This window comes from Pristiophorus japonicus, chromosome 7 (genome assembly GCF_044704955.1).
Source record: "Pristiophorus japonicus isolate sPriJap1 chromosome 7, sPriJap1.hap1, whole genome shotgun sequence".
Taxonomy (NCBI): Eukaryota; Metazoa; Chordata; class Chondrichthyes; family Pristiophoridae; genus Pristiophorus; species Pristiophorus japonicus.
Genome location: NC_091983.1, coordinates 1,557,525 through 1,584,615, shown reverse-complemented (window position 1 = coordinate 1,584,615; position 27,091 = coordinate 1,557,525). Strand labels below are relative to the sequence as shown.

General features: G+C 46.3%; 1 protein-coding gene across 4 annotated transcripts in view; it reads left to right on the top strand.

Annotated features, from left to right (window-relative positions):
• The window catches only part of ero1b (endoplasmic reticulum oxidoreductase 1 beta), a 112,588-nt gene that overhangs the window by 59,306 nt on the left and 26,191 nt on the right, over positions 1 to 27,091 (top strand). For 3 of the 4 annotated variants that reach the window (XM_070884667.1, XM_070884669.1, XM_070884670.1), the window contains exons 8-12: positions 5,826 to 5,872; positions 8,657 to 8,668; positions 10,470 to 10,496; positions 17,283 to 17,375; positions 20,690 to 20,936. In XM_070884667.1, the coding sequence (XP_070740768.1) occupies positions 5,826 to 5,872; positions 8,657 to 8,668; positions 10,470 to 10,496; positions 17,283 to 17,375; positions 20,690 to 20,936 (426 nt within the window). The remainder of the gene's footprint in view (positions 1 to 5,825; positions 5,873 to 8,656; positions 8,669 to 10,469; positions 10,497 to 17,282; positions 17,376 to 20,689; positions 20,937 to 27,091) is intronic. The other variant, XM_070884668.1, reaches the window with a different exon arrangement.

Here is a 27,091-nt window from a genome sequence, read left to right as displayed (position 1 = left end):
CCCAAGTTGACTATAAATTTCTCCTTCTTACGCTATGTATATATTTTTTTCAGGTATACAACAGATTAATATTAAATTAAGCTATAGCGGCTATGTCTGAACTCTCTCCATTCAGGACGTTGGATCCTCAGTTAGGCATGTGATCTCTCCAGCCCAAGTTATATATAGAGTCTCTTTGCTCCACATGGAGAGTTTATCAGGTGCCGTTGTTTGGTTCTTCATTGATTTGTTGGATTTAACGGTGCATTTGATAATTGGCTCAGATGGCTGTTTGACGAGTTGTAAAGTTTATGCCAATTTGCTCAGCTCTATCACTTTTTATTGAGTTCTCTCAGTCCAGTTTACTTTCAGAACACAAACTCAGTAGTTCCACATCTGAAAGAGAATTGAACAAAATTGTAGCTCAAAGCTTCCATCATTGAAATGTCTCCTATCTGGTCCTGAATCATCATCTCCATAAACTTGTGTGACTTTGTTCTTATCGGTACAGAGTGAGCAAGCTTCATGCTTTTGTGATAGACCCATCTTGCTGTGCTTGGCATGTAGATGAGGTAGTTCCAAGACAACATCACAAGTTTTTGTCCAAAATAGTCTTGAGTTTCACTTGTTTTGAGATATGCTTTTTTTCCTGCTACTGCATGCCCTTCTGTTCCTTTCCTTGACATTCTATATAAGACAGGAGCAAGTGTGTTTACTTATCTCAACATGTTCCATTTGGTAATCAAATGTTATGTAAAGTCAAATGACTATGAATGGGTAGCAGGCATTGTCACTGTGCATTAGTTTAGATGGTTATAATGATTCAAGTAAAACTGAGGCTCATTCTCCGTCTACACTCAATTCATTATGTAGTAGGTTTCTTTTAACCTTCAGGTTTTCACACGGCATTCTGGTCATGATTGCTTCGGATACTTCTGTGATCTAGATTAAGTTGATTACCCTTTTTTTTCCAAAAATATACTTTATTCATATAAAATTTTCACGATACATTGGAAAATAGCTCAGTACCTTGCGGTCAACAATTCCATACAATTTGTTTGGATGCTGACAGCAGTTCCATACAATGCACTAGCGTGCATTTCATTTCAAGGTACAGTTTAGTACAATCTGTAAATCACGTTACATGTAGTACTGTGCAAACAAAGGTGTTACATGGAGCAGATGGAAACCGGTTTACATTACATTCCAGGATACATTTCAATACCGATCACGAATCACATTACATGTAGCACTATGCAGATGAAAGCAGTACATGGAATGGATGGGACTACATTTACATTTCTTTACAAGTTACTAAACAGTGCAGAGGCTCTCATTATACATGGCACAACACAAGTGTTTTTCAGTACATGGTGCTCTATGTATACAAGCAGATTAACAAGCCCGATGAGGGGTCTGATTCCATCCCCTGGGTTTACCGTGGCGGAAGGGCCTTAAACTGTGGCTCTTCCCCGTCGTGCCTTTGCGGCGACTGCACCAATCTTTAGTGCGTCCCTCAGCACGTATTCCTGGACCTTGGATTACGCCAGTCTGCAACACTCGGCCGTGGACATCTCCTTGTTCTGGAAGACCAGCAAGTTTCAGGAAGACCAAAGTGCATCTTCACCGAGTTGATGGCTCTCCAGCAGCAGATGATGTCTGTCTCGGTGTGCATCCCTGTGTTACGGAACTGCTCGGGATAAACCTCGTCGGCAACCACTGCATCTCCTTCCCGACCTGCCTTGCAAAGGGGCAATCCCGAAGGAGATGGATGACAGTCTCGTCTGCACCACAGTCGACTCGGGAGCAGAGTGCCGTGTCTCTGAAACCCTGGCTGCGCATGAAGGATCTGACTGGTAGGGCCCCTCTCACCGCCAACCAAGCTATGTCTTGGTGCTTGTGTAAAAGCTCTGACAATGAGACATTCTGCCAAATGAGTTCGACAGTCTGCTCGGGGAACCGCCCGACAGAATCCATCATCTTTCTTCTGTAGGGCATCCAGGACCTTGCGTGCGGACCACTGCTTTATGGCCTGTGGTCAAAGGTGTATTTCTTGAAAAACTTTTCCACCAAGGACCGATTGTAAGGCATGGTCCAACTATTTGGAGCGTTCCGCGACAGCCTGGCCAGACCCATCCTTCGCAACATCGGGGACAGATAGACTCTCGGCACGTAGTGACACGTGGCGTTTGCGTACGAAGGGTCTATGCACAGCTTGATGCAGCCGCACACAAAAATGGCCATCAGGATGAGGGACACGTTCAGAGCGTTCTTTCTTCCCTTGTACAGAGATTTGTACATCGTGTCTCTGCGGACACGGTCCACTTTCGATCTTCAGATGGAAGTGGAAGACGGCTCGGGTGACTGCCACGGCACAGGAGTGGGGTATGGACCAGACCTGCGCCACGTACAACACCGAGAGCACCTCACTCCTGATGACCAGGTTCTTTCCTGCAATGGAGTGAGAGCACAGCTTCCACCATCCCAGTTTATATTTGGCTTTAGCGATACGCTCCTTCCAGTTTTTGGCGCACACCCCGTCCGCTCCAAACCATATTCCCAGCGCCTTCAGGTACTCTGACTTCATGGTGAAGGGAATAAAGAATCGGTCGGTCCAGCTTCCAAAGAACATGGCCTCGCTTTTGCTGCGATTACCCTTCGCCCCCGAGGCCAGTTCAAACTGGTCGCCGATTGTGAGCAATCCACAGACCGACTGCGGATCCGAGCAAAAGACGGCGGCGACGTCCATGTATGGGGAGGTCTTGACCTGAGCACCTCCGCTGCCTGGGATTGTCACACCCCCTTAATGCCCGCATCCTTCCTGATGGACTCGGCAAAGGGCTCGAATACAGCACACAAACAAGTTAGGGGAGAGAGGACAGCCTTGCCTGACTCCAGACCTGATCGGAAAGCTTTCAGTTCCCCACCCGTTGATTAGAACTGTGCTACTGATGTCTGTGTAGAGCAGTTGGATCCAATTGCGGATACCCTCCCCAAACCCCATCTTGGAGAGCACGTCCATCAGGTACTTGTGCGATATCCTGTCAAAGGTCGTCTCCTGGTCCAAGCTGATTAAACAGGTGTCCACCCTCCTGTCCCGCACATAGGCGATCGTATCCCTGAGTAGCACGAGGCTATCAGAGATCTTCCTGCCGGGGACAGCGCAGGTCTGGTCCGGGTGGATCACCAGCTCCAGAGCAGACTTGACCTTGTTTGCAATAACCTTCGACAGGATCTTGTAGTCCACATTGAGCAGCGAGATGGGCTGCCAGTTTTTGATTTCCTCCCTCTCCCCCCTTCTGCTTGTAGATGAGGGTGATGATGCCTTTCCTCATTGATTCTGACATGCTGCCGGCCAGAAGCGTACCTCCATACAGTTCCAGCAGGTCTGGGCCTATCCAGTCCCACAGAGCCGAGTACAATTTGACCGGGTAAGCTGTCGCTTCCGGGAGTTTTACTCGTCGCGAGGGATGGGACGGCCTTTGTCAGCTCATCCAGAGTTAGCGGGTGGTCCAAACTCTCCCGCTCGCTGTCGTCTAGGACCTCCGAGATACACGACAGGGAGGTCGTGCGGTCTGTGGGCTTGACATCGTACAGCCTGGCATAGAAGGATTTGCTGATCCTCAGCATGTCAGGCTGCGAAGACATCACAGAACCATCTTCTTCCTTTAGGCTGTTGATCACAGAGCTCCCTCTGTGTACCTTTTGGAAGAAGAAAAGCGAACACGTCTCATCCTGCTCGACGGAGCAGACTCTGGAGCAGAAGATGATTTTGGAGGACTCTGAGGCAAAGAGCGAGGCTTGCTGGCCCTTCACCTCTTGGAGTTCCTCCGTGACATCGATCCCCCATCGACTACAGCAGGAGCAGGTTTTGCATACTTTTCTGGAGTTGGGACAATTCCCTTTGTCTCTTTCGCCTCCTGAACCCCTTTTGAGGATGACTGACCTCTTGATTGTTTCCCACCAATGCATCAGGGAATCGCAGAGGGGTTTTGCGGTTCTCCAACTTTTGTAATCCCTCTTGACCCTGGAAAACGTTGAAGAACTCAACAGTTTCACATTGAGCTTCCATATCCCCCTGCCAGCTTTCTGGTCTCCCTGTGGGTGACAGTCGGCCAGTAGGAGGCAGTGGTCGGTGGATGCTTGAGCGTGTGGGACACAAATAGGAAGGTTTGTGGAATGGACGGACCCGTCTCTTCTATTATACCACTTTGGAATTCAGTTGGTAAATTAAGGAGCTAATTGATATCATGGGAATTACTGAAACCTTGTTAAGCGAGGATGTGTATGCTTTGGGAAGGAAAGGATTGTGGTGGCAGTCTTCATCAAGAAAGATTTCTACACTGAGTGGAAGACAATTTGGCGCAGTATCCTTGGGAGGATTGGGAAGATAGAAAAAGGAAAATGTTAGTTGTACAAATAAGCTGCAGAGTTCTAGTAATTAAAACTGAGGCGGTAGAGGTGCTACTGCAGAAGGTGAAGATTGGAGGATGGCCCGAGTTGTATTCATGGAAGATTTTAACTTTTCTGATATTGTCGCCACTAAATCTCAATCTATAAGTATGATTCAAAAAGTAAAACTGAGGCTCATTCTCCGTCTACACTCAATTCATTATGCAGTAGGTTTCTTTTTAACCTTCAGGTTTTCACACAGCATTCTGACCATGATTGCTTAGAATACTTCTGAGGGAGTTTTATTGAAGTACTTCAAGAATATCTTCTCTCTGATGAATAAACCCACAATAAGGAAGCAAATTCAGATTGGGTGTTAACTAATAAGTCAAGTTAAAGTAAGGGGAACATTTGGTGTAAAGGCCAGATTTGGAGGAACACAGTTGCTGGAGGAGGTTAGAGATTGGGAGGACCACTGTTCCCTCTAAGCTGTAGGGCCGTGCACTAATTCCTGAGCTCATGCATTCAATTGAATGGCCGCACAGAGAACTGGACAGCAGCTGGAATGGGGGAGGGGCCAAATACACAACATTCTGATTATCGCCACCAACGGCCTTGTGGTCTTCTGCGCATATGCGCAATATTTCGTAGCCACGCATGCGCTCCCTTCTCCACATGTGCGCTGGTCACTGAAGCCGCGTATGCACAGTACCTCACAGTTGTCGCATAGTTTTGTAGTTCCATAAGGGGAAAGTCACTCGATCCATTGGTGGGGGGTGGTGGATGGGGGGGGGGAAGAGGAGACAGAGACTGGGAGAGGGAGGGTGAGACTGGGGGTTTGGAGGTGGGGGGGGGGGGAAGGGCAGAGAGACAGTTTGGGGGGAGGGGGAGAGAGAGAGAGAGAGAGACTGTCTGGCAGCAGAGTTTGGATGAACTGAAGTTTATGGAGAATAGGAGGCTGGTCAGGAGAGCATTGGAATAGCATCTGAAATGTGACTAACTGGCAGTGTGCACATGCAAAAAGTTTTTATTAAAGGTGCACATGTACAGTGCCTTGTATCAAAACATCTCGTGCTTCACACAATGCACTACCTTTTGGAGATTAGTGACTGGTGTGAAGGCAAATGAGGTGGTTATTTCCACCATTATCACCATGCAAACATCTGACGTGAATGATCCAGTAATTTTGGGGGGGTTATTTGAAGGAGGAATGCTGGGCAGGACACAGAACTTGCCTCCTGCTCTTGAAATAGTGTCATAGGAGCTTTGACATCCACCTGAATCTACAGAGGGGAGTTCATTTCAGCTTAGGACAAAACATAGGCTGAAATTTCAATCAGTGACTACTGAAGAATGTCTTGCCATTCGAGCAGTGTGTTCCTAAATGTTACAGCGTTGTTGAAACCTATTTCAATAAGCAACTGATATAAATAAACTTTAAATATCTTTTGCAGGCCTCGTTCTGTATATCGTCCTCTGAATCCACTTGCACCGAGCAGAGGTGAGTTTATGTATAAAACCTGTTTTGACCTTTGCTTTATTTGCATGCTTGACAGTAACTTTGCTTCAGACAAAGCAAATGTTTTTATTTATTTGTTGGCAACACTTTCAAGGCCGCATTTGTTGCTCATCTCTAGTTGCCCTGAGAAGTTGATGGTGGTCTTATTTGATGGGAAGAACAGACGATTGATTAGAGAATCATTGGTGCAATGCTCACAATTTTCTGTCTGTTTGTCATTAATGGATGGAAACCTACAAGCAATTCACCTGCAATTTTCCAAAAAGGTGAATTCCCAATATTCTCTAAGAACATAAGAAATAGGAGCAGGAGTAGGCCATATGGCCCCTTGAGCCTGCTCCACCATTCAATAAGATCATGGCTGATCCGATCATGGACTCGGGTCCACTTCCCTGCCCGTTCCCCATAATCTCTTATCGTTTAAGAAATTGTCTATTTCTGTCTTAAATTTATTCAATGTCCCAGATTCCACAGCTCTCTGAGGCAGCGAATTCCATAGCTTCACAACCCTCAGAAGAAATTTCTCCTCATCTGTTTTAAATGGGCGGCCCCTTATTCTAAGATCATGTCCTCTAGTTCTAGTCTCCCCCGTCAGTGGGAACATCCTCTCTATAGCCACCTTGTCAAGTCTCCTCATACATTTTGATAAGATCACCTCTCATTCTTCAGAATTCCAATGAGTAGAGGCCCAACCTATTCAACCTTTCCTCATAAGTCAACCCCCTCATCCCCGGAATCAACCTAGTGAACTTTCTCTGAACTGCCTCCAAAGCAAGAATATCCTTTCGTAAATACGGAAACTAAAATTGCACGCAGTATTCCAGGTGTAGCCTCACCAATACCTTATATAGCTGTAGCAAGACTTCCCTTTATAGTGGCAATGGAGACACTAAGAGGCTATATACTTTGAGAAGGTGGCAAACTGACCGCCTTGAGACATTTTACTACATTAAAAGTGCTATATAAGTTGTTATCGCACATACTTTAAAATGCCTCCTAATTGATTGGCATTAACAGGAGCTTGGCCTGATCATACTTTTGGCCAAAGAGGAGTGCATGACATAAAACATTTTAAGGTGGTAACTATGCATTAAAATAGGTTTTTAAATTCTGTAAGTATAGAAGGAAAAAAAATTGCATTTACAGAATGCATCTTAAATGCCGAAGTGTTTCACATGGATTACCTTGAAGTGCACTGGTTGTTGCATTGGTAAACGTGGCAGCCATTTTTCACACTGAGATCCCACAAACAGCAGTGAGATGAATGACCAGCTAATCTTTTTCTAGTGATCTTTAGGGAGGAATGTTGGCTACAACACTGTTCTTCAGATAGTGCCATGGGATCTTTATTGTCCACCTGAACCACCAGGACAGGTAGACAAGCCTTGGTTTAGTGCCTCACTGATATGTTAGCTTAGATTATATACTGAAGTCGTGCAGTGAGGCTGGAACCCACAGCCTTCTGACCAGAGATAACTAAAAGGTTACTGCACAAGTTAAAAGTTCACGGGTTGGGGGTAATATATTAGCATGGATAGAGGATTGGCTAATGAACAAAGAGTCAGGATAAATGGTTCATTTTCTGGTTGGCAACCAGTAACTAGTGGGGTGCTGCAGGGATTAGTGCTGGGACCCCAACTATTTACAATCTATATTAGCGACTTGGAAGAAGGGACTGAGTGTAACGTAGCCAAGTTTGCTGACGATACAAAGATGGGAGGAAAAGCAATGAGTGAGGTGGACACAAAAAATCTGCAAAAGGACATAGGCTAAGTGAGTGAGCAGATGGAGTATAATGTGGGAAAGTGAGAGGTCATGCACTTTAGCAGAAAAATAATCAAAGAGCAAGTTATTATTTAAATGGAGAAAGATTGCAAAGTGCCGCAGTACAGCGGGACCTGGGGGTACTTGTGCATGAAACACAAAAGGATAGTGTGCAGGTACAGCAAGTGATCAGGAAGGCCAATATATCTTGGCCTTTATTGCAAAGGCGATGGAGTATAAAAGCAGGGAAGTCTTGTTACAGCTATACAGGGTATTGGTGAGGCCACACCTGGAATACTGCATGCAGTTTTGGTTTACATATGTACGAAAGGATATACTTGCTTTGGAGCAATTCAGAGAAGGTTCACTAGGTTGATTCCGGGGATTAGCGGGTTGACTTATGAGGAAAGGTTGAGTAGGTTGGGCCTCTACTCATTGGAATTCAGAAGAATGAGAGGTGATCTTATCGAGATGTATAAGATTGAGGGGGCTTGACAGGGTGGATGTAGAGAGGATGTTTCCACTGATGGGGGAGACTCGAACTAGAGAGCACAATCTTAAGGGGCCGCCGATTTAAAACAGAGATGAAGAGAAATTTCTTCTGAGAGGGTTGTAAATCTGTGGAATTCGCTGCCTCAGAGAGCTGTGGAAGCTGGGACATTGAATAAATTTAAGACAGATATAGACTGTTTCATAATCGCTCAAGTGTTATGGGGAGCGGGAAGTGGAGCTGAGTCCATGATCAGATCAGCCATGATCTTATTGAATGGCAGAACAGGCTCGAGGGGCCGTATGGCCTATTCCTGTTCCTATTTCTTATGTTCTAACTACCAACTGAGCCGTTCTAACTACCAACTGAGCCAATCTAACGCAATACTTGTCCAGGAAGCTAAGGACAATAGCTGTTTTTATTTTTATATATTGACTTAAATGTTGTGAATAATGAAAATTGTACTAATTGACCTGATTTTTTATTTTTTAAACTTAATTTTCTTTTTTCAGGAGACGACGATGGTAAGAGCAAAAGAGATGGATATGAATATATATGAACTAAATTATTGCAACATCTGCACTTTTTGGTTTGCAATGTAAACCACTTTTGTAATCCACCTTTTAAATAAAAAATACATATAATACAGTTGAACGGTACGTAAAATGATTTGCCTAAAGGAAATGTAATCAGAAAAATTGATTCAGAAATCATTTTTTATAGTGCACTGAAAAAAATTTGTTAACTTGTAAATAATGCATTTCCTTTATTTTAGATATGTAAAATTAATGCACCTGTGGATGGAAAAACTTGATTATACGTGTTAAATTTGCTTGGAATATAATGAGAATTTATAGATAACCATGTTGCCCTCAACTCCTGAGTTTAAAAAAAATAATTTCTGAACTAGAACAAGAGGTTATCCTTGCAGTTGTATGTGCTGACTCTGGTGTACAGCACTGCAATATTGATGAAACAAATGTGCTTATTTGGACCTTGACAGCTTTCAAAGGGATAGTGTAAATGTTTTTTTTTACAAGGATGCCCTGATGCCTTGGGTAAATGCTCCACGTGGTGTCTCAAAAAGCTCTACAGACCAGGAAAATCACTAGTTTGATCTCTGAACTGTGCTGGGGCAGCAGTGACAGTGGTGATGCTACAACTGGTCGCGGTGTCTTTGAATTAGGAAGTGGAATATTACAGTTATTGGTCGGTGCTCAGTGACTCATGCTGGAAGATACATAGAAACATAGACATAGAAACATAGAAAATAGGTGCAGGAGTAGGCCATTCGGCCCTTCTAGCCTGCACCGCCATTCAATGAGTTCATGGCTGAACATGCAACTTCAGTACCCCATTCCTGCTTTCTCACCATACCCCTTGATTCCCCTAGTAGTAAGGACTTCATCTAACTCCTTTCTGAACTGGCCTCAACAACTTTCTGTGGTAGAGAATTCCACAGGTTCACCACTCTCTGGGTGAAGAAATTCCTCCTCATCTCGGTCCTAAATGGCTTGCCCCTTATCCTTAGACTGTGTCCCCTGGTTCTGGACTTCCCCAATATTGGGAACATTCTTCCTGCATCTAACCTGTCTAACCGCATCAGAATTTTAAACGTTTCTATGAGGTCCCCTCTCATTCTTCTGAACTCCAGTGAATACAAGCCCAGTTGATCCAGTCTTTCTTGATAGGTCAGTCCCGCCATCCCGGGAATCAGTCTGGTGAACCTTCGCTGCACTCCCTCAATAGCAAGAATGTCCTTCCTCAGGTTAGGAGACCAAAACTGTACACAATACTCCAGGTGTGGCCTCACCAAGGCCCTGTACAATTGTAGCAACACCTCCCTGCCCCTGTACTCAAATCCCCTCGCTACGAAGGCCAACATGCCATTTGCTTTCTTAACCGCCTGCTGTACCTGCATGCCAACCTTCAATGACTGATGTACCATGACACCCAGGTCTCTTTGCACCTCCCCTTTTCCTAATCTGTCACCATTCAGATAATAGTCTGTTTCTCTGTTTTTACCACCAAAGTGGATAACCTCACATGTACATTCAGTGAGAACAATATAAGCTCAGCTGTGATGTCCCAGACTGTCAAACAGCCTCCAGCACATTCTACCTTGGCTTACACATGACTCTGATCCTTTTGGTAAGGTTCCAAGGGGCTACTGGGCTAGTGCAACCATACTCTAGCATAAGTTCGCACCTTTGGGAGAGGAGGAAAAAAATGGGTGGAATAATTGTGTTATGTGTTGGCTTTGTTTAATGTGATGAGATGAGTTTCATATCTTTTGCCATAAATGGTTTATTTTTATGTCCTCAGGTGAGTCCTTCTACACGTGGTTGGAAGGTAATGTCAGAACATGAAAATAAAATGTTTGAAAAATCCATTAAGTTAAAGCTATATGGAGCAGGCCTGATTGAGCTGGTTAACCAGCAAGATGAAAATATAAATAAAGAAGTGCAGCCAACATTTTTGAGTAGTTTCCTAATCCACCCCATATCTAGCCTGAAATTTCATGGTTCAGTAAGTGCTCAAGTGTGGCAACCATATCTTTTATGATCTTGATTTCTTAATGTAATGGAACAGGTGACGGAAACAAAGAGAAATTACATTGTTAATCATTATAAGTTGAAATGCTTTGTTGTTTGGTTCAGTTCAGAATAAATTTCATGCAGTTCAGTAATGTCTCTGGGACTTCACTATAGATTGGATATAGCAAGGCTGCAAAGAATCCTCATGGGGCTTTCCAATTTGTGTCGGACTGTAGCAATTTCTTAATAATCTCACGATAGTCACTGTCTTAAAATTTACATCGAGAAGGGTTCCAAAGCTCTGGTTTAAACCTCAACTCAAATATCTGAAATATTGACATCTTGTCACCATTATGTGTCACTTGACCTTATGAGTGAACATCAGTATCATCTACTCTTTTTGCATATTAGTACTATTTATCTTGGGAAAACAGAATTCATAGTGTAAGGTTTTCCTTTTATCAGATAAGCACTGTAATTCATGACCTTTCAGTAGCCTGTAATGAGTGAGACATTATCTCCAGTTAAGACTCTCTAGCCTTCACTGAAGAATCAAGTTTACTTTTTTTTTTAAACTCGCTCTGGGATGTAGGCATCACTGGCAAGGCCAACATTTATTGCCCATCCCTAATTGCCCATGAGGTGGTGGTGGTGATCCACCTTCTTGAATCACTGCAGTCCTTGTGCTGATTGGGAGAGGGTTCCAGGATTTTGACCCAGCGGCAATGAAGGAACAGTGATATTTCCAAGTCTGGATGATGTGTAACTTGCAGATGATGGTCTCATATGCCTGCTGCCCTTGTCCTTTCTAGGTGGTAGAAGTCGCGGGTTTGAGATACTGCCAAAGAAACCGTGGTGAGTTGCTGCAGTGCATCTTGTAGATGGTACACACTGCAGCCACTGTGCGCCGGTGGTGAAGCGAATGAATGTTGATGTTGGTAGATGGGGTGCCAATTAAGCGGGCTGCTTTGTCCTGGATGTTGTCGAGCTTTTTGAGTGTTGGAGCTGCACTAATCCAGGCAAGTGGAGCGTATTCCTTCACACTCCTGACTTGTGCCTTGTAGATGGTGGAAAGGCTTTGGAAAGTCAGGAGGTGAGACACTCGCTCCAGAATACCCAGCATCTGATCTGCTCTTGTTGCCACAGTATTTATGTGGCTGGTCAATGGTGACCCCCAGAATATTGTTGGTGGGGGATTCGGCGATGGTAATGCCGTTGAATAGCAACAAGAGATGGTTCGACTCTCACTTGTTGGAAATGCATAGCATGAATGTTACATGCCACTTATCAGCCAAAGCCTGAATGTCATCCAGGTCTTGCTGCATGCGGGCATGGACTGCTTCATTTTCTGAGGAGTTGCGAATGGAACGGAACACTGCAATCATCAGTGAACATGAAAGAAAGACTTTCACGACCACCAGACGTCTCAAAGCGCTTTACAGCCAATTAAGTACTTTTTTGAAGTGTAGTCACTATTGTAATGTGGGAAACGCGACGGCCAATTTGCACACAAGCAAGCTCCCACAAATAACAATGTGATAATGACCAGATAATCTGTTTTTTTTTGTGTTGATTGAGGGATAAATATTGGCCAGGACACCAGGGATTTTTGAAATAGTGCCATGGGATATTTTACATCCACTTGAGAGAGCATACGGGACCTCAGTTTAACGTCTCATCCGAAACACGGCACCTCCAACAGTGCAGCACTCCCTCTGCACTGTGCTGGAGTGTCGGCCTAGATTTTTATGCTCCAGTCCCTTGCAGTACTCCAGGTGTGGGCTCACCAGTGCCCTGTACAGTTGTAACAGGACTTCCCTACTTTTATACTCCATCCCCCTTGCAGTAAAGGCCAACATTCCATTTGCCTTCCTAATTACTTGCTGTACCTGTATGCTCACCTTTTGTGTTTCATGTACAAGGACCCCCAGATCCCTCTGTACTGCAGCATTTTGTAATCTCTCCCCATTTAAATAATATTTCGCTTTTTTATTTTTCCTACCAAAGTTGGTAACCTCACATTTTCCCACATTATACTCCATCTGCCAAATTTTTGCCCACTCACTTAGCCTATCTATATCCCTTTGCAAATTCTTTGTGTCCTCTTCGCAACTTGCTTTCCCACCTATCTTTGTATCATCAGCAAATTTGGCTACATTACACTCGGTCCCTTCATCCAAGTCATTAATATAGATTGTAAATAGTTGAGGTCCCAGCACTGATCCCTGTGGCACCCCACTGGTTACAGTTTGTCAACCTGAAAATGACCCATTTATCCCGACTCTGTTTTCTGTTAGTTAGCCGATCCTCTATCCATGCTAATATATTACCCCCAACCCCCATGAGCTCTTGTGCAGTAACCTTTTATGTGGCACCTTATTGAATGCCTACTGGAAATCCAAGTACACAACATCTACTGGTTCCCCTTTATCCATCCTGCTCGTTGCATCCTCAAAGAACTCCAGCAAATTTGTCAAACATGATTTCGCTTTCATAAAACCATGCTGACTGCTTGACTGTATTATTTTCTAAATGTCCTGCTGCTGCTTCCTTAATAATGGATTCCAGCATTTTCCCAATGACTGATGTTAGGCTAACTGGTCTGCAGTTTCCTGTTTTCTGTCTTCCTTTTTTAAATAGGGGTGTTACATTTGTGGTTTTCCAATCCGCTGGGACCTCTTTAGAATCCAGGGAATTTTGGTAAATTGCAACCAATGCGTCCACTATCTTTGCAGCCACTTCTTTTAAGACCATAGGATGCAGGCCATCAGGACCAGTGGACTTGTCCACCTTTAGTGCCATTAGTTTGCCTAGGTATTTTTTATCTAATGATAGTAATTGTTTGAAGTTTCTCTCTCTTTCCTCCTCCTCCTCCTTCCCCGCCCCCCCCCCCTGCCAATAGCCCCTTGATTATCAATTATTGGGATACTTTTAGTGTCTTCTACCCTGAAGACCAATACAAAATATTTGTTCAAAGTCTCTGCCATTTTCGTGTTCCCATTATCAATTCCCCAGTCTCATCATCTAAGGGACCAATGTTTACTTTAGCTACTCTCCCTTTTTATATACCGGTTGAAGCTCGTACTGTCTCTTTTTTTATATTTCTTGCTAGTTCACTCTCATAAGCTATCTTCTCTCTCTCTCATTTTTTTTAAATCATCCTTTGATGGTTTCTAAAAATTTCCCAATCCTCTGGTCTTCCACTATTCTTCACAACATTGTATGCCTTTGTTTTCAGTTTGATACCATCCTTTACTTCCTTAGTTAGCCACGGATGGTTCATCCTTCTCTTGGTCTTTCTTTCTCGCTGGACTATATCTTTGCTGAGATTTAGGAAATATCTCCTTAAATGTTTGCCGCTGCTTTTCTACCCTCTTACCCTTTAATCTATTTTTCCAGTCCACTTTAGCCAACTCTGCCTTCATACCTTTATAATTGTCTTTTATTTAAGTTCAGGATACTAGTTTGAGACCTAGCTTTCTTGCCCTCGAACTGAATTTGAAATTCTACTATCACTCTTCCCAAGAGAATCCTTCACTAAGACAATTAATTAATCCAGACTCATTTCACATTACCAGATCTAAAATAGTCTGCTCCCTGGTTAGTTCCACAACATATTGTTCCAAGAAACCATCCCACATGAACTCTTCCTCAAGACTATCTTTGCCAATGAAGATTAAAATGGCCCATGATTATTGTCATACCTTTCTTGCAAGCCTCCATTATTTCTTGATTTATACTCTGTTCTACAGTGTTACTGTTTGGGGGCCTATAGACCACTCCCAAACTCCCTTATTTCTTATCTCCACCCAAACTGATTCTTCTTGATCTTCTGAGCTAATACTATTTCTCACTACTATCCTGATCTCGTCCTTTATTAACAGAGCTATCCCAGCTCATTTTCCTTTCTGCCTATCCTTCCGCAATGGCAAATACCCCATAATATTCAGTTCTCGGTCTTGGTCACCTTGCAACCACGTCTCTGTAATGGCTATCAGATCATACCCATTTATTTCTATTTGTGTCGTCAACTCATCTGTCTTGTTATGAATGCTGCGATCATTCGGATAAAGAGCTTTTAATTTTGTTTTTTTACCATTTTTCCTTACTCCAATCCCATTTTCTGATTCACTCTTGTGTATATGCTCTGTCCCTTCGTGTAATTCCCGTATTGGACTGTGCAGTCACTTGAGAACTCCTGTTTAGAGTGGAAGCAAGGCTTCCTCAATTTCGAGGGACTGCCTATGTATGTATGAATGATTGAATGGTGGTGGGAAAATTATTGGAAAAAATCCTGAAGGGCAGGATAAATCTTCATTTGGAAAGATATGGATTAATCAAGGACAGTCAGCATGGATTTGTCAAGGGAAGGTCGTGTCTGACTAACTTGATAGAATTTTTCGAGGAGGTAACCAGGAGGGTCGATGTGGGCAGTGCATACGATGTAGTCTATATGGATTTTAGCAAGGCTTTTTATAAGGTCCCACATGATAGACTGGTCACGAAAGTAAAAGCCCATAGGATCCAGAGCAAAGCGGCAAGTTGGATCCAAAATTGACTGAGGCAGGAAGCAAAGGGTAATGGTCGATGGATGTTTTTGTGACTGGAAGACTGTATCCAGTGGGGTTCCGCAGGGCTCAGTGCTGGGTCCCTTGCTTTTTGTGGTACGCCCCTTAGGTTAAATAATTCAAATTGAATCCGTGGTCAGGGACGGGAGGGTGACACTACAGGTGAGGCAGGTATGGGGACACGGGATATAGTGATGGAGGAGCCTCAGCCCTTGCTCTTGTCCAACAGGTATGAGGTTCTTGCTCCCTGTGTGGACGAGAGCAGTAACAGCACCGTGGCACAGGGGGGCATTCACGTTTGCATCGGGTAAATAAGATCAGAGAGATGAACGCGTGGCTTAAAGATTGGTGTGGGAGAAATGGTTTCAATTCATGGGGCACTGGCACCAGTAGTAGGATAAGAGGGAGCTGTTTTGTCAGTACGGGCTTCACTTGAACCAGGCTTTTATCTCCGGCTGGTCCTGATCTCGCGCTGTTTTAGAACTGCTGCTGGCCGGTGCTATCGCGCCTTTTTATCTCCGGCCACTGGTCCCAATCTCACGGTGGGCTCCGCCATCATTGAGGATGGGGATATTCATGGAGCCGCCTTCTCCCGTTCGTTGGTTAATGGTCCACTACCATTCACGACTGGATATGACAGGACTGCAGAGCTTTGATCTAATCCGTTGATTGTGGGATCGCTTAGCTCTGTTTAAAGCATGCTGCTTTTGCTGTTTAGCATGCATGTCGTCCTGTGTTGCAGCTTCCCCAGGTTATGCTCTTCTGCACTCATTGAACCAGGGTTGGTCCCCTGGCTTGATAATGGTAGAGTGAGGGATATGCCGGAATACAATTCTGCTGCAGCTGATGGCCTTCAGCGCATCAGGGATAGCCACTTTTGAGCTGCTAGATCTGTTCTGAATCTAACCCATTTAGCATGCTGGTAGTGCCCCACAACGCGATGGAATGTGTTTTCAGTGTGAAGACTGGACTTCGTCTGTAAAGGACTGTGCAGTGGTCACTGCTACCAATGCTGTCATGGACAGATGCATCTGCACAGGTAGATTGGTGAGGACAAGGTCAAGTAGGTTATTCCTTCATGTTCTCAGGCCCAGTCTGGCAGCTGTGTCCTTCAGAATTCTGCCATCTTGGTCAGTAGTGGTGCTACCGAGTCATTCTTGATGATGGACATTGCAGTCCCCCACCCAGAGTACATTCTGTGCCCTTGTTACCCTCTGCTCCTTCAAATGGTGTTCAACATGGAGGAGTACTGATTCATCAGCTGAGGGAGGGTGTTAAGTGGCAATTAGCAGGAGGTTTCCTTGTTCATGCTTGACCTGAAGCCATGAGACTTCATGGGGTCCGGAATCAATATTGAGGACTCCTTTGGCCACTCCCTCCCGACGGTATACCACTGTGCCACCACCTCGGGTGGGTCTGTCTTGCCGGTGGGACAGGACATACCCAGGGATGGTGATGGAGGAGTCTGGGACATTGGCGGATAGGTATGATTCAGAGAGTATGCCAAGACAGACTGTTGCTTGACTAGTCTGTGGGACAGTTCTCCCAATTTTGGTAGTATTCCCCAGATGTTAGTGAGGAGGATTTTGCAGGGTCAACTGGGCTGTTGTGTCCGAAGCCAGATGTCGGGTGGTCTGCTGGTTTTATTATTCTTATGGTCGTGATTATCAAAGCTATAGTGGAAGCTTTCTAATGTTAGTAAAGTGACCAAAAGTGTACTGTTCAGGGGTGTATCTTAAGGGTGTAAGTGAGTTATCTGGAGTTGTGCTTGAGAAAATTGAACGAGTGCCGATACCAATTTAGATATTGGAGTTGATGAAAAGGTACATAAGATGTGGATAATTCTCATCTGTAACTTAAATATTCTCTTTGAAGCAATCTCCTAGGCTAGTTTGTGAAGGAATATCAGCAGAAGTTTAATGTGTGGTAGATGTGTTTATTCTGCAAATAAAATACTATACTTTCTGCGCTGCAAAATTAATTAGCCGTTCTCTGAATAATTTTACTGATTGTGTGAATTTTCATGTTTGTAGGTCTTTGCCTTGAAAAGAGAGTATTTTACAGGCTGATTTCTGGACTCCATGCTAGTATCAATTTGCACCTCAGTGCAAAGTATCTCCTTGACGGTGTGTACAAATAGTTTTTTTCATTTAAAAACAATTTGAACTACTTAATCACGGGTCAGAGAGCTAATTAATGGTTACGTGCAGTATGTTTCATCGTGTTAGGATGTAAATTCACATTGTCAGATTTTATCTCTGGTGGGACATTCGCTGGGCATTTTCAAATGCAGACGCAAGGAAGGTTAACACCTGCAGTTCCTCCTAACTAATTCAGGAGCAGCGGCTTGGAAGCAGATTGCCTGTGTAACCTCAAGTGGGAAATAATGAGACATGGGGCCCAAGTTTCCACACGATAAAAAACGGACCCCCCTCCGAGTTGGGCGCCTGTTTTTCGCGCCTAAAACGACGCCTAAAAAAAAACTCGCGATTCTGGAGCGTTCTGCAGCTCCTTGTCTGCCTGGCGCGGCGCCCAGGGGGGCGGAGCCTACACTCGCACCGATTTTGTAAGTGGGAGGGGGCGGGTACTATTTAAATTAGTTTTTTTTCCTGCCGGCAACGCTGCGCCTGCGCGTTGGAGCGTTCGCGCATGCTCAGTGTGAAAAAAACATTGGCACTCGGCCATTTTTGTAGTTCTTTGTAGCTGTTTAATTTTTGAAAATTTTTTAATAAAAGCACATTGCCATCAGCACTGAGGCTACCCTTCTCACTGTCTTCCCCCCGCCCCCCCCCCCCCCCCCTCCGCGGGAACGAAAAGGCTGTTCCCCCCCCCCCCCCCCCACGGGAACGAACGCCTGCAGCATTCTCTGTGCCTGAAGCACTTTCACACAGGTAGGAAGATGGTTTATTTAATCTTTTCTTTGCTTATAAATGTTTATTCAGGTTGGATTTATTTGTATAATATTTGTAGAAGTATAAATAAGGATTTATTGTAGAATTTAATGACTTCCCTCGCCCCCCCCCCCCCCCCACCTCGTTCTGGACGCCTAATTTGTAACCTGCGCCTGATTTTTTAATGTGTAGAACAGGTTTTTTCAGTTCTACAAAAATCTTCACTTGCTCCATTCTAAGTTAGTTTGGAGTAAGTTTTCACTGTGGAAACTTTGAAACCAGGAGTCAGTGGCCGGACACGCCCCCTTTTGAAGAAAAAATTCTGTTCCAAAGTAGAACTGTTCTACCTGACTAGAACTGCAGAAAAAAAATGTGGAGAATTGCGATTTCTAAGATAGTCCGTTCTCCACCAGTTGCTCCTAAAAATCAGGCGCAAATCATGTGGAAACTTGGGCCCCATGGAGAGGAGAAAAAAATTGTAAAATGTTTATATTTACATTTGTAGGGCCTAATTAAATTGCTTTGGGTGAGCAAGGGCAGGGATAACTCAGCAAGGTTATCCAGTGTACAGCTGAGTCATATAAACCAAGAATGTCTTGCGTTAAAACCCTGTTCTGTGCAGCTAGTGATCTCAACTGGAATGGCCAGATAGGAATGGTGCACTAAATCTCAATCAATGGTTAGGGACAGGGGAATGAACCGTGGTTCTTGCGTTTGATCAAGGCTATCTAATGACCCAGGCAGAAGGTGCATATGTGTGGTTATTGAGTGAGGACTGGACTGGACTTGTTGGATGAATTGGCTACCAACAGTTACTGTCCATGTTGTCACCTGAAAATGTACCAAACAAATCTTGTACAAGTCTGTAATTGATTTAAGTTATTTGATTAGCCTGTATCTTAGAATAAGTGCTAAAAATGTGGATAATTCTTTATTTGTTCTCTACTTGCATTTGGACAAGTTATTCTGCAAACCAGCAAAATCATGCAACATTGTCCCTCTGAGGGCTTGACTCTCAATAACTTTACAAAGGGAAATGGGGACAACTTTATTTTATTTCTGGCACAGTAGACCAATTAGATGGCAAATGCAGCAACAGCTCTCTCTGAGCTGGCGATACTTCCATTTGTTTTCAAAGGTGCAGCATGTAATGAGGATTTTTTTTTAAAGGATGTGTCTATTTGTACTATCTGAATTGCAGCCGTGTCTGGTTCTCCATTATCATGACATTACTGATTGGTCCCCTTGGAGGATAAGCCACACCCTGAATTTCTCTGGAATGTGTAAATGGCACCTCCCAGCCTAATGTTGCACATTGTAACATGATCCATTTTGATTTCAGAAGTCAGAGAGGACACATCTCTTCCCCCAGCCAAAGTGCCATACCCCAACGCAAGTGCATCCCTCCCCCAGCCAAAGTGCCTTACACCACACCCCACCCCCATAGATGGTGAATATGGATTGTAAACAGGTTTATTGGTTATGAAGTGAATAGTGACAGTGTCGTTACTTCTAGATTTCATCTATTCCAATGATATCCCTTGTAGGGGGTTGTAAGAACGTGATCCGTCTTCCCAGAGTTCCCTCTCTCTCCCCTCTCTTTCCCCCCCCCCCCCCCCTCTCCCCAAGCTGTCTCCCTCTCACTTCTCCCACCCTTCACCCCCCCTCACCCCTGGGTCTCTCTCCCACTCCGCTCTCGGCCGCCTGTGGGCCCTCCTGGGGCCAGATGGATTGAAGGCTTGGAGCTGCAGTGGAGGCAAAATATGGTGTTGCAGGGCTGCTCGGAGGCTCAACACAGTGGAGGCAACATGGTCGATGGATTGGCGCTGCGGATGGGCGTGTGCGCAGAGCAGGGCTAGTGTAAATTGCGCTTGGTGGGGGGGTGACGGAGTTGATGATTTTTGTCCTAACTCACTTCTACGCATGCATCTCCCAAGAGTTAGTATAAATAGTTGCTCTGTTTTTTTTAAACTGTGAAACCAGAAGATACTCAAAATAGCTCTGGTAGGGAGTCCTTTTCACTCACTACATACAGTAATCTGGCAGAGTGGATTGTTGGCCCGCTAAGGAACCTGCCTGATTTTCACTTCCATTGAAATCCGCTCTACTCCACCAGTTCACCAGCCAACTGGTGATGGTAAAAATGAACCCCATGCTTTTTGTGCTTTAAGGAAATGTGAATTTAGCAATATCTCCTAACCATATGTTTTGCAACAGGTTCTAGTAATCACACCATAACACAGATGGATCATTCTCCAGCTCCCCCCACAGTGCTTTCTTACAACTTGTTTGTTTAATAAGATACAAAAGAGCAATAACTATTACTGATGCAGAGTGTGCCATTTAATTGAGCATAGGCTGCTGTATTGAAGATTAATTACAGTGAATACATGTTATACCTTACCTGACAGTCTTTACGCACTGCAAAATGATGTGCATTCATTGACCAGTCACAATCATATTGTTTATCTAGGTATTATCAATTATAACAGATTTTAACATAGTACATCATAATGTGTCACTAACTATTATCTGACCTGTTGTTTCAGATGGGTGGGGAAGAAGTAGATGGGGACCAAATTTAAAAGAATTCCAATGTCGGTTTCACCCTACTGAAACAAAAGGAGAAGGCCCAAGAAGGTTGAAAAACCTTTATTTTTTGTACTTAATTCAACTGAGAGCTTTATCCAAAGTAGCTCTGTATTTTGAACGTTCGATTGTCGACTTGTACACTGGAAATGTAACAGAAGATACAATTACCAAAAAGCAGCTGCTGGAGGTTCTCGATGAAACCAAGTAAGAAAAATACTTAAAACAATGTTGTGACACAAGAATGATTGTGTTTAAAGTTACTGATTGCAAAATTATTGATTTAATTTTTAACTGTCATTTTAAAGTTCAATTTCAAAACGTTTGGGAAGGAAAGAAGCAGCAACGGGTTTGTTGATCTCTGTGTTATCTTCACACAGCAAGTGGAATTGGCACTTCATATTTATTCTGCCCTCAGTTATCAAAATTAATTTGGTGGATACTTGATAGTTTGTATGCACAAGCTTCGATATAGGTGATCAGTGATTCTAGTCCCACTGGACATCCATTAATCCCAGCGAATCAGGCTTGAATTGTATTGTTTGAGATGAAATTGATATCCCATTGTGCGCAGCATAAACATCGGCTTAGACCTGTTTGGCTCAATGGTCTGTTTGGTGCTGTAAAATTCTATGTAATACCTAAAATGAGAATGTTCATGGAGAGATGTTACGTTTTACCTATGGTCATCTCCCCTGGGAACAAACCTCAACGACTTGCATTTATATAGCACTTTTTAACGTAGTAAAATGACCCAAGATGCTTCACAGGCAAAATTGACACCAGTTCACATCCTCCTCTCCTCCCACCTGACCAGCTCTGTGAGTCTCCTACTTCCCATCTATTCCAGATCAACCTCTTAAAAATGTATGCTTGCTTGAAAATAAGGCACTCCTTATCCACAACCTCATCCTAGATCAGTCCATTCATATCCTGGGCCTTGCCAAAACCTGATGGTGGTACAGCTCTTATCACAAAATCCTATTCGACCTGGCACTTTGCTCCTCTATCACCTTTTGAGCATTTCTCACCCAACCCTGTCTCTCATTTCTTCTTCAAAATCTTTCTTTTCTACTATCATTCAAACTAACCTAACTTCCAAGCTGAAATCTCCTTGCTCCTCTCCTTATTCAGCCTTGGCACCAAGTGATTTCTCATCCTTGACAAACTTCCCCAACCAAAAGCTGCCTCCTTGACCTCATCATCCAAGAGGTCTTGCCACGTCTAAGATCTGTATCTTTCACAAAGCCATTTCTGATCAATTCCTTATTTCCCTTAACATTAATGTGCTGCCTGCCTCAAACGTCTCTACGCTCACCCTCTTCCATTTTGGGGGGGGAAAAAACCCTATCCCTTTTCAACATCATCCCAATCGTATCTTCCTATCCTCTGCTCTTCCATCTTGGCGCAACTGTGCTCAATAGCTTCCTTGTTCCTGCCTTCGAGGCTTACTGTTCCCTCTGGTAAAATTCTCCTTTTCATCTCCTGAATGCTGAGTGCACAATTTATCCGTTCATTCACTGGCAGATGGCTCAATCAGGTGAAGCAATATTTTACTTCCGTGTCCTTATTCAGAGTACAGAAAACTTTTCTTGATGGCAAGCCACCTGCATGAACTATAGCTCTCTCCAGCTTAATACTGGGAAAATCACAGCCACGGTCTTTGGCCCCTCCCATAGACTCTCCTTCTCTGGGGTAGGGAGGGGAAATGAGCCAGAGTTCCTGCTCCTGATTGCTCGTGCAGGAAAATGTGTATGGCTGTCTGGCGAGAACAGGATTGGGCTCTGCTCTGATACCTGGACCCACAATCAAATAGCCTGCCGACACTCTGTCTCAGATCAGATATGATGAAAGATCACGTGGACGAGGGACTGGAAAGCTGGCGCTACCTATGGAGCTGTACCCCAAGATCAGTCAGCAATTGAGTGAAAATTGGATGGTAACAGAAATATTGCAGAATTCAGTGCTAACTGGTATATAAAAAGGAAGAGTAAATTTTGGTCCCTTGGAGGATGAGACTGGGAAATTAATAATGGGAAACTGGGAAATGACAGACTTTGAACAAATATTTTGTATCGGTCTTCATGATAGAAGATATTAAAAGCATCCCAATAATTGATAATCAAAGGGCTATTGGGGTGAGGGTGGGGTGGGGAACTTAAAACAATCACTATCACTAGAGAAAAGTACTAGGCAAACTAATAGGGCTAAAGGTGGACAAGTCCCCTGGATCTGATGGTCAGCATCCTAGGGTCTTAAAAGAAGTGGCTGCGGAGCTAGTGGATGCATTGGTTGTAATCTACCAAAATTCCCTGGATTCTGGCGAAGTCCTCGCAGATTGGAAAACCGCAAATGTAATGCCCCTATTTAAGAAAGGAGGGAGATGGAAAGCAGGAATCTAGAGACCAGTTAGCCTAACACCTGTCATTATTAAGGAAGCAGTAGCAGGACATTTAGAAAATCATAATGCAGTCAAGCAGAGTCAGCATGGTTTTATGAAAGGGAAATTAGATTTGACAAATTTTGTGGAGTTCTTTGAGGATGTAACACGCAGAGTAGATAAAGGGGAACCAGTAGATGTCGTGTAATTGGATTTCCAGAAGGCATTCAATAAGGTGTCATATAAAAGGTTACTGCACAAGATAAAAGCTCATGGGTTGGGGGTAATATATTAGCATGGATAGAGGATTGACTAACTAACAGAAAACACAGAGTCGGGATAAATGGGTCATTTTCAGGTTTGCAAACTAACTAGTGGAGTGCCATAGGGATCAGTGCTGGGGCTTCAACTATTTACAATCTATATTCATGACTTGGATGAAGGGACCGAGTGTAATGTAGCCAAGTTTGCTGATGATACAAAGATAGATGGGAAAGCAAGTTGTGAGGAGCACACAAAGAATCTGCAAAGGGATATAGACAGGCTCAGTGAGTGGGCAAAAATTTGACAGATGGAGATTCATGTGGGAAAATGTGAGGTTATCCATTTTGGTAGGAAAAATAAAAAATCAAATTATTGTTTACATGGGGAGCAATTACAAAATGCTGTGGTACAGAGGGACCTGGGGGTCCTTGTGCATGAAACACAAAGTTAGTATGCAGGTACAGCAAGTAATCAGGAAGGCAAATGGAATGTTGGCCTCTATTGCAAGGGGGATAGAGTATAAAACTAGGGAAATCCTGCTACAAACTGTACAGGGTATTGGTGAGGCCACACCTGGAGTACTGTCTACAGTTTTGGCCTCCTTATTTAAGGAGGGATATACTTGCATTGGAGGCTGTTCAGAAAAGGTTCACGAGGTTGATTTTTGAGATGAAGGGGTTGTCATAAGAAAGGTTGGCCTATACTCATTGGAGTTTAGAAGACTGAGAGATGATCTCATTGATTCCTGGGGGAATCAAGAACTAGGGGGCATAATTTCAGAATAAGAGGTCGCCCATTTAAAACAGAAATGAGGAGGAATTTCTTCTCGAGAGGATCATGAATCTTGGAATTCTCTACCCCAGAGACATGTGGAGGCTGAAAATATTTAAGGTGGAGATACAGATTTCTGAAAGATAAGGGAGTTGAGGGTTAGAGGGCCCAAGTTTCGGGCCACGCCTTGAACGGCGCAGCCCCGACCTGGACGCCCGTTTTTCGCGCCACAAAGTGCGCCTAAAAAAAACTTAGATTCTCCGGCTCCCTGCTGGTCCTCTTGAGCCGGGCGCGGCGCGGCGCAGCACGAGCTGTAGGGGGCAGAGCTAGGTCCCTGCGCTGAAAACAGTGCCGGGACCTCTGCATATGCAGTAGCTCAAGGCGCCCAAAACTGTGTGGGAGGGGCCCAAAGCACGCAGCCCCTAGCCCTGGCCGAATGGCCTCACTGGGGCTGCGTGTGTAAGGCTGTCTCCCACGCCCAGCTCCTGCTTCCTCCCGACCTAACTCGACTCTCGCTTCCCCGGACCGGACCGGACACCGACCCGACACCCGCTTCCGGCCCCCGGACTGGACTGGACCCGACCCGTGCTCCCCCCCCCCCGGACTGGACCCGACCCGTGCTCCCCCACCCGACCTGACCGACCTCTTCCTCCCCCCGACCCGACCCGAACCGACTTCCCTCCCACCAACCCCCCCGACCCGCCCCGCGCTTCCGACCCCCCCCCACCCGGACCCGACCCAACCTGACCTTCCTCCCCCCCGCCCCCGGACTCAACTCGACCCCCTGGACCCGACCCGACCCGCGCTCACCCCACCCGACCTGACCTCCCTCTCTTTCCCCCTCCGCCCCCCCCCCCCCCCCCAGACCCGACCCGCGCTCCCCCGATCCGACCCGCGCTCCCGACCGCGGACCCCGGACCCGACCCGCGCTCCCGACCCCGGACCCAACCCGACCCGCGCTCCCGACCCCGGACCCGACCCAATGCCACCTACCTGTAAACCTGGTGCTGGGGACGGGCCCTGACCGAAGTCTTGGGACCGGCCCGTTCAGCCTCCCTCCCCCTCCTCCTCCCCCTCCTCCCCCCCCCCCCCTCTTCTCTTCCCCTCTTCTCTCCCCCCCCCCCCCCACCTTCTCACCTTCTCCTTTCTCCCCCCCCCCCCACCTTCTCCTTTCTCCCCCCCACCACCTCCTTTCTCCCCCCCTTACCTTCTCCTTTCTCCCTCTTTCTCCCCCCCCCCCCTGACCTTCTCCTTTCTCTTCCCCCCCCCCCCACCTTCTCCTTTCTCCCCCCCCCCCCCCACCTTCTCCTTTCTCCCCCCCCCCCCCACCTTCTCCTTTCTCCCCCCCCCCCCCCACCTTCTCCTTTCTCCCCCTCCCCCCCACCTTCTCCTTTCTCCCCCCCCCCCACCTTCTCCTTTCTCCCCCCCCCCCCCACCTTCTCCTTTCTCCCCCCCCCCCACCTTCTCCTTTCTCCCCCTCCCCCCCACCTTCTCCTTTCTCCCCCTCCCCCCCACCTTCTCCTTTCTCCCCCTCCCCCCCACCTTCTCCTTTCTCCCCCTCCCCCCCACCTTCTCCTTTCTCCCCCCCCCCACCCCAACCACCTTCTTTTCCCCCCCCACCTTCTCCTTTCTCCCCTCCCCCCCCCCCCCCCCCCCAACCTTCTCCCTTTCTCCCCCCCCACCTTCTCCTTTCTTCCCCCCCCCCCCCCCAACCACCTTCTTCTCCTCCCCCCCCCACCTTCTCCTTTCCTCCCCGCCCCCCACCACCTTCTCCTTTCTCCCTCTTTCCCCCCCCCCCCTTTATCCCCCCCCCACCTTTTCCTTTATCCCCCCCCCAACCTTTTCCTTTATCCCCCCCCCACCTTTTCCTTTATCCCCCCCCCACCTTTCCTTTCCTTTATCCCCCCCCCACCTTCTCCTTTATCCCCCCCACCTTCTCCTTTATCCCCCCCCCCACCTTCTCCTTTATCCCCCCCCCACCTTCTCCTTTATCCCCCCCCACCTTCTCCTTTATCCCCCCCCCCACCTTCTCCTTTATCCCCCCCCCCCACCTTCTCCTTTATCCCCCCCCCCCACCTTCTCCTTATCCCCCCCCCCACCTTCTCCTTTATCCCCCCCCCCACCTTCTCCTTTATCCCCCCCCCCCACCTTCTCCTTTATCCCCCCCCCCACCTTCTCCTTTATCCCCCCCCCCCCACCTTCTCCTTTATCCCCCCCCCACCTTCTCCCTTATCCCCCCCCCACCTTCTCCCTTATCCCCCCCCCACCTTCTCCCTTATCCCCCCCCCACCTTCTCCTTTATCCCCCCCCCACCTTCTCCTTTATCCCCCCCCCCACCTTCTCCTTTATCCCCCCCCCACCTTCTCCTTTCTCCCCCCACCCACCTTCTCCTTTCTCCCCCCCCCCACCACCTCCTTTCTCCCCCCTCCCCACCACCTCCTTTCCCCCCTCCCCCACCACCCCTTTCCTTCTCCCCCCTCCCACCACCTCCTTTCTCCCCCCTCCCCACCACCTCCTTTCTCCCCCCTCCCCACCACCTCCTTTCTCCCCCCTCCCCACCACCTCCTTTCTCCCCCCTCCCCACCACCTCCTTTCTCCCCCCTCCCCACCACCTCCTTTCTCCCCCCTCCCCACCACCTCCTTTCTCCCCCCTCCCCACCACCTCCTTTCTCCCCCCTCCCCACCACCTCCTTTCTCCCCCCTCCCCCACCTTTCTCCTTTCTCCCCCCTCCCCACCACCTCCTTTCTCCCCCCTCCCACCACCTCCTTTCTCCCCCCTCCCCCACCACCTCCTTTCTCCCCCCTCCCCCACCTTCTCCTTTCTCCCCCCTCCCCCACCTTCTCCTTTCTCCCCCCCCCCCCTTCTCCTTTCTCCCCCCCCCCCTTCTCCTTTCTCCCCCCCCCCCTTCTCCTTTCTCCCCCCCCCCCCACCTTCTCCTTTCTCCCC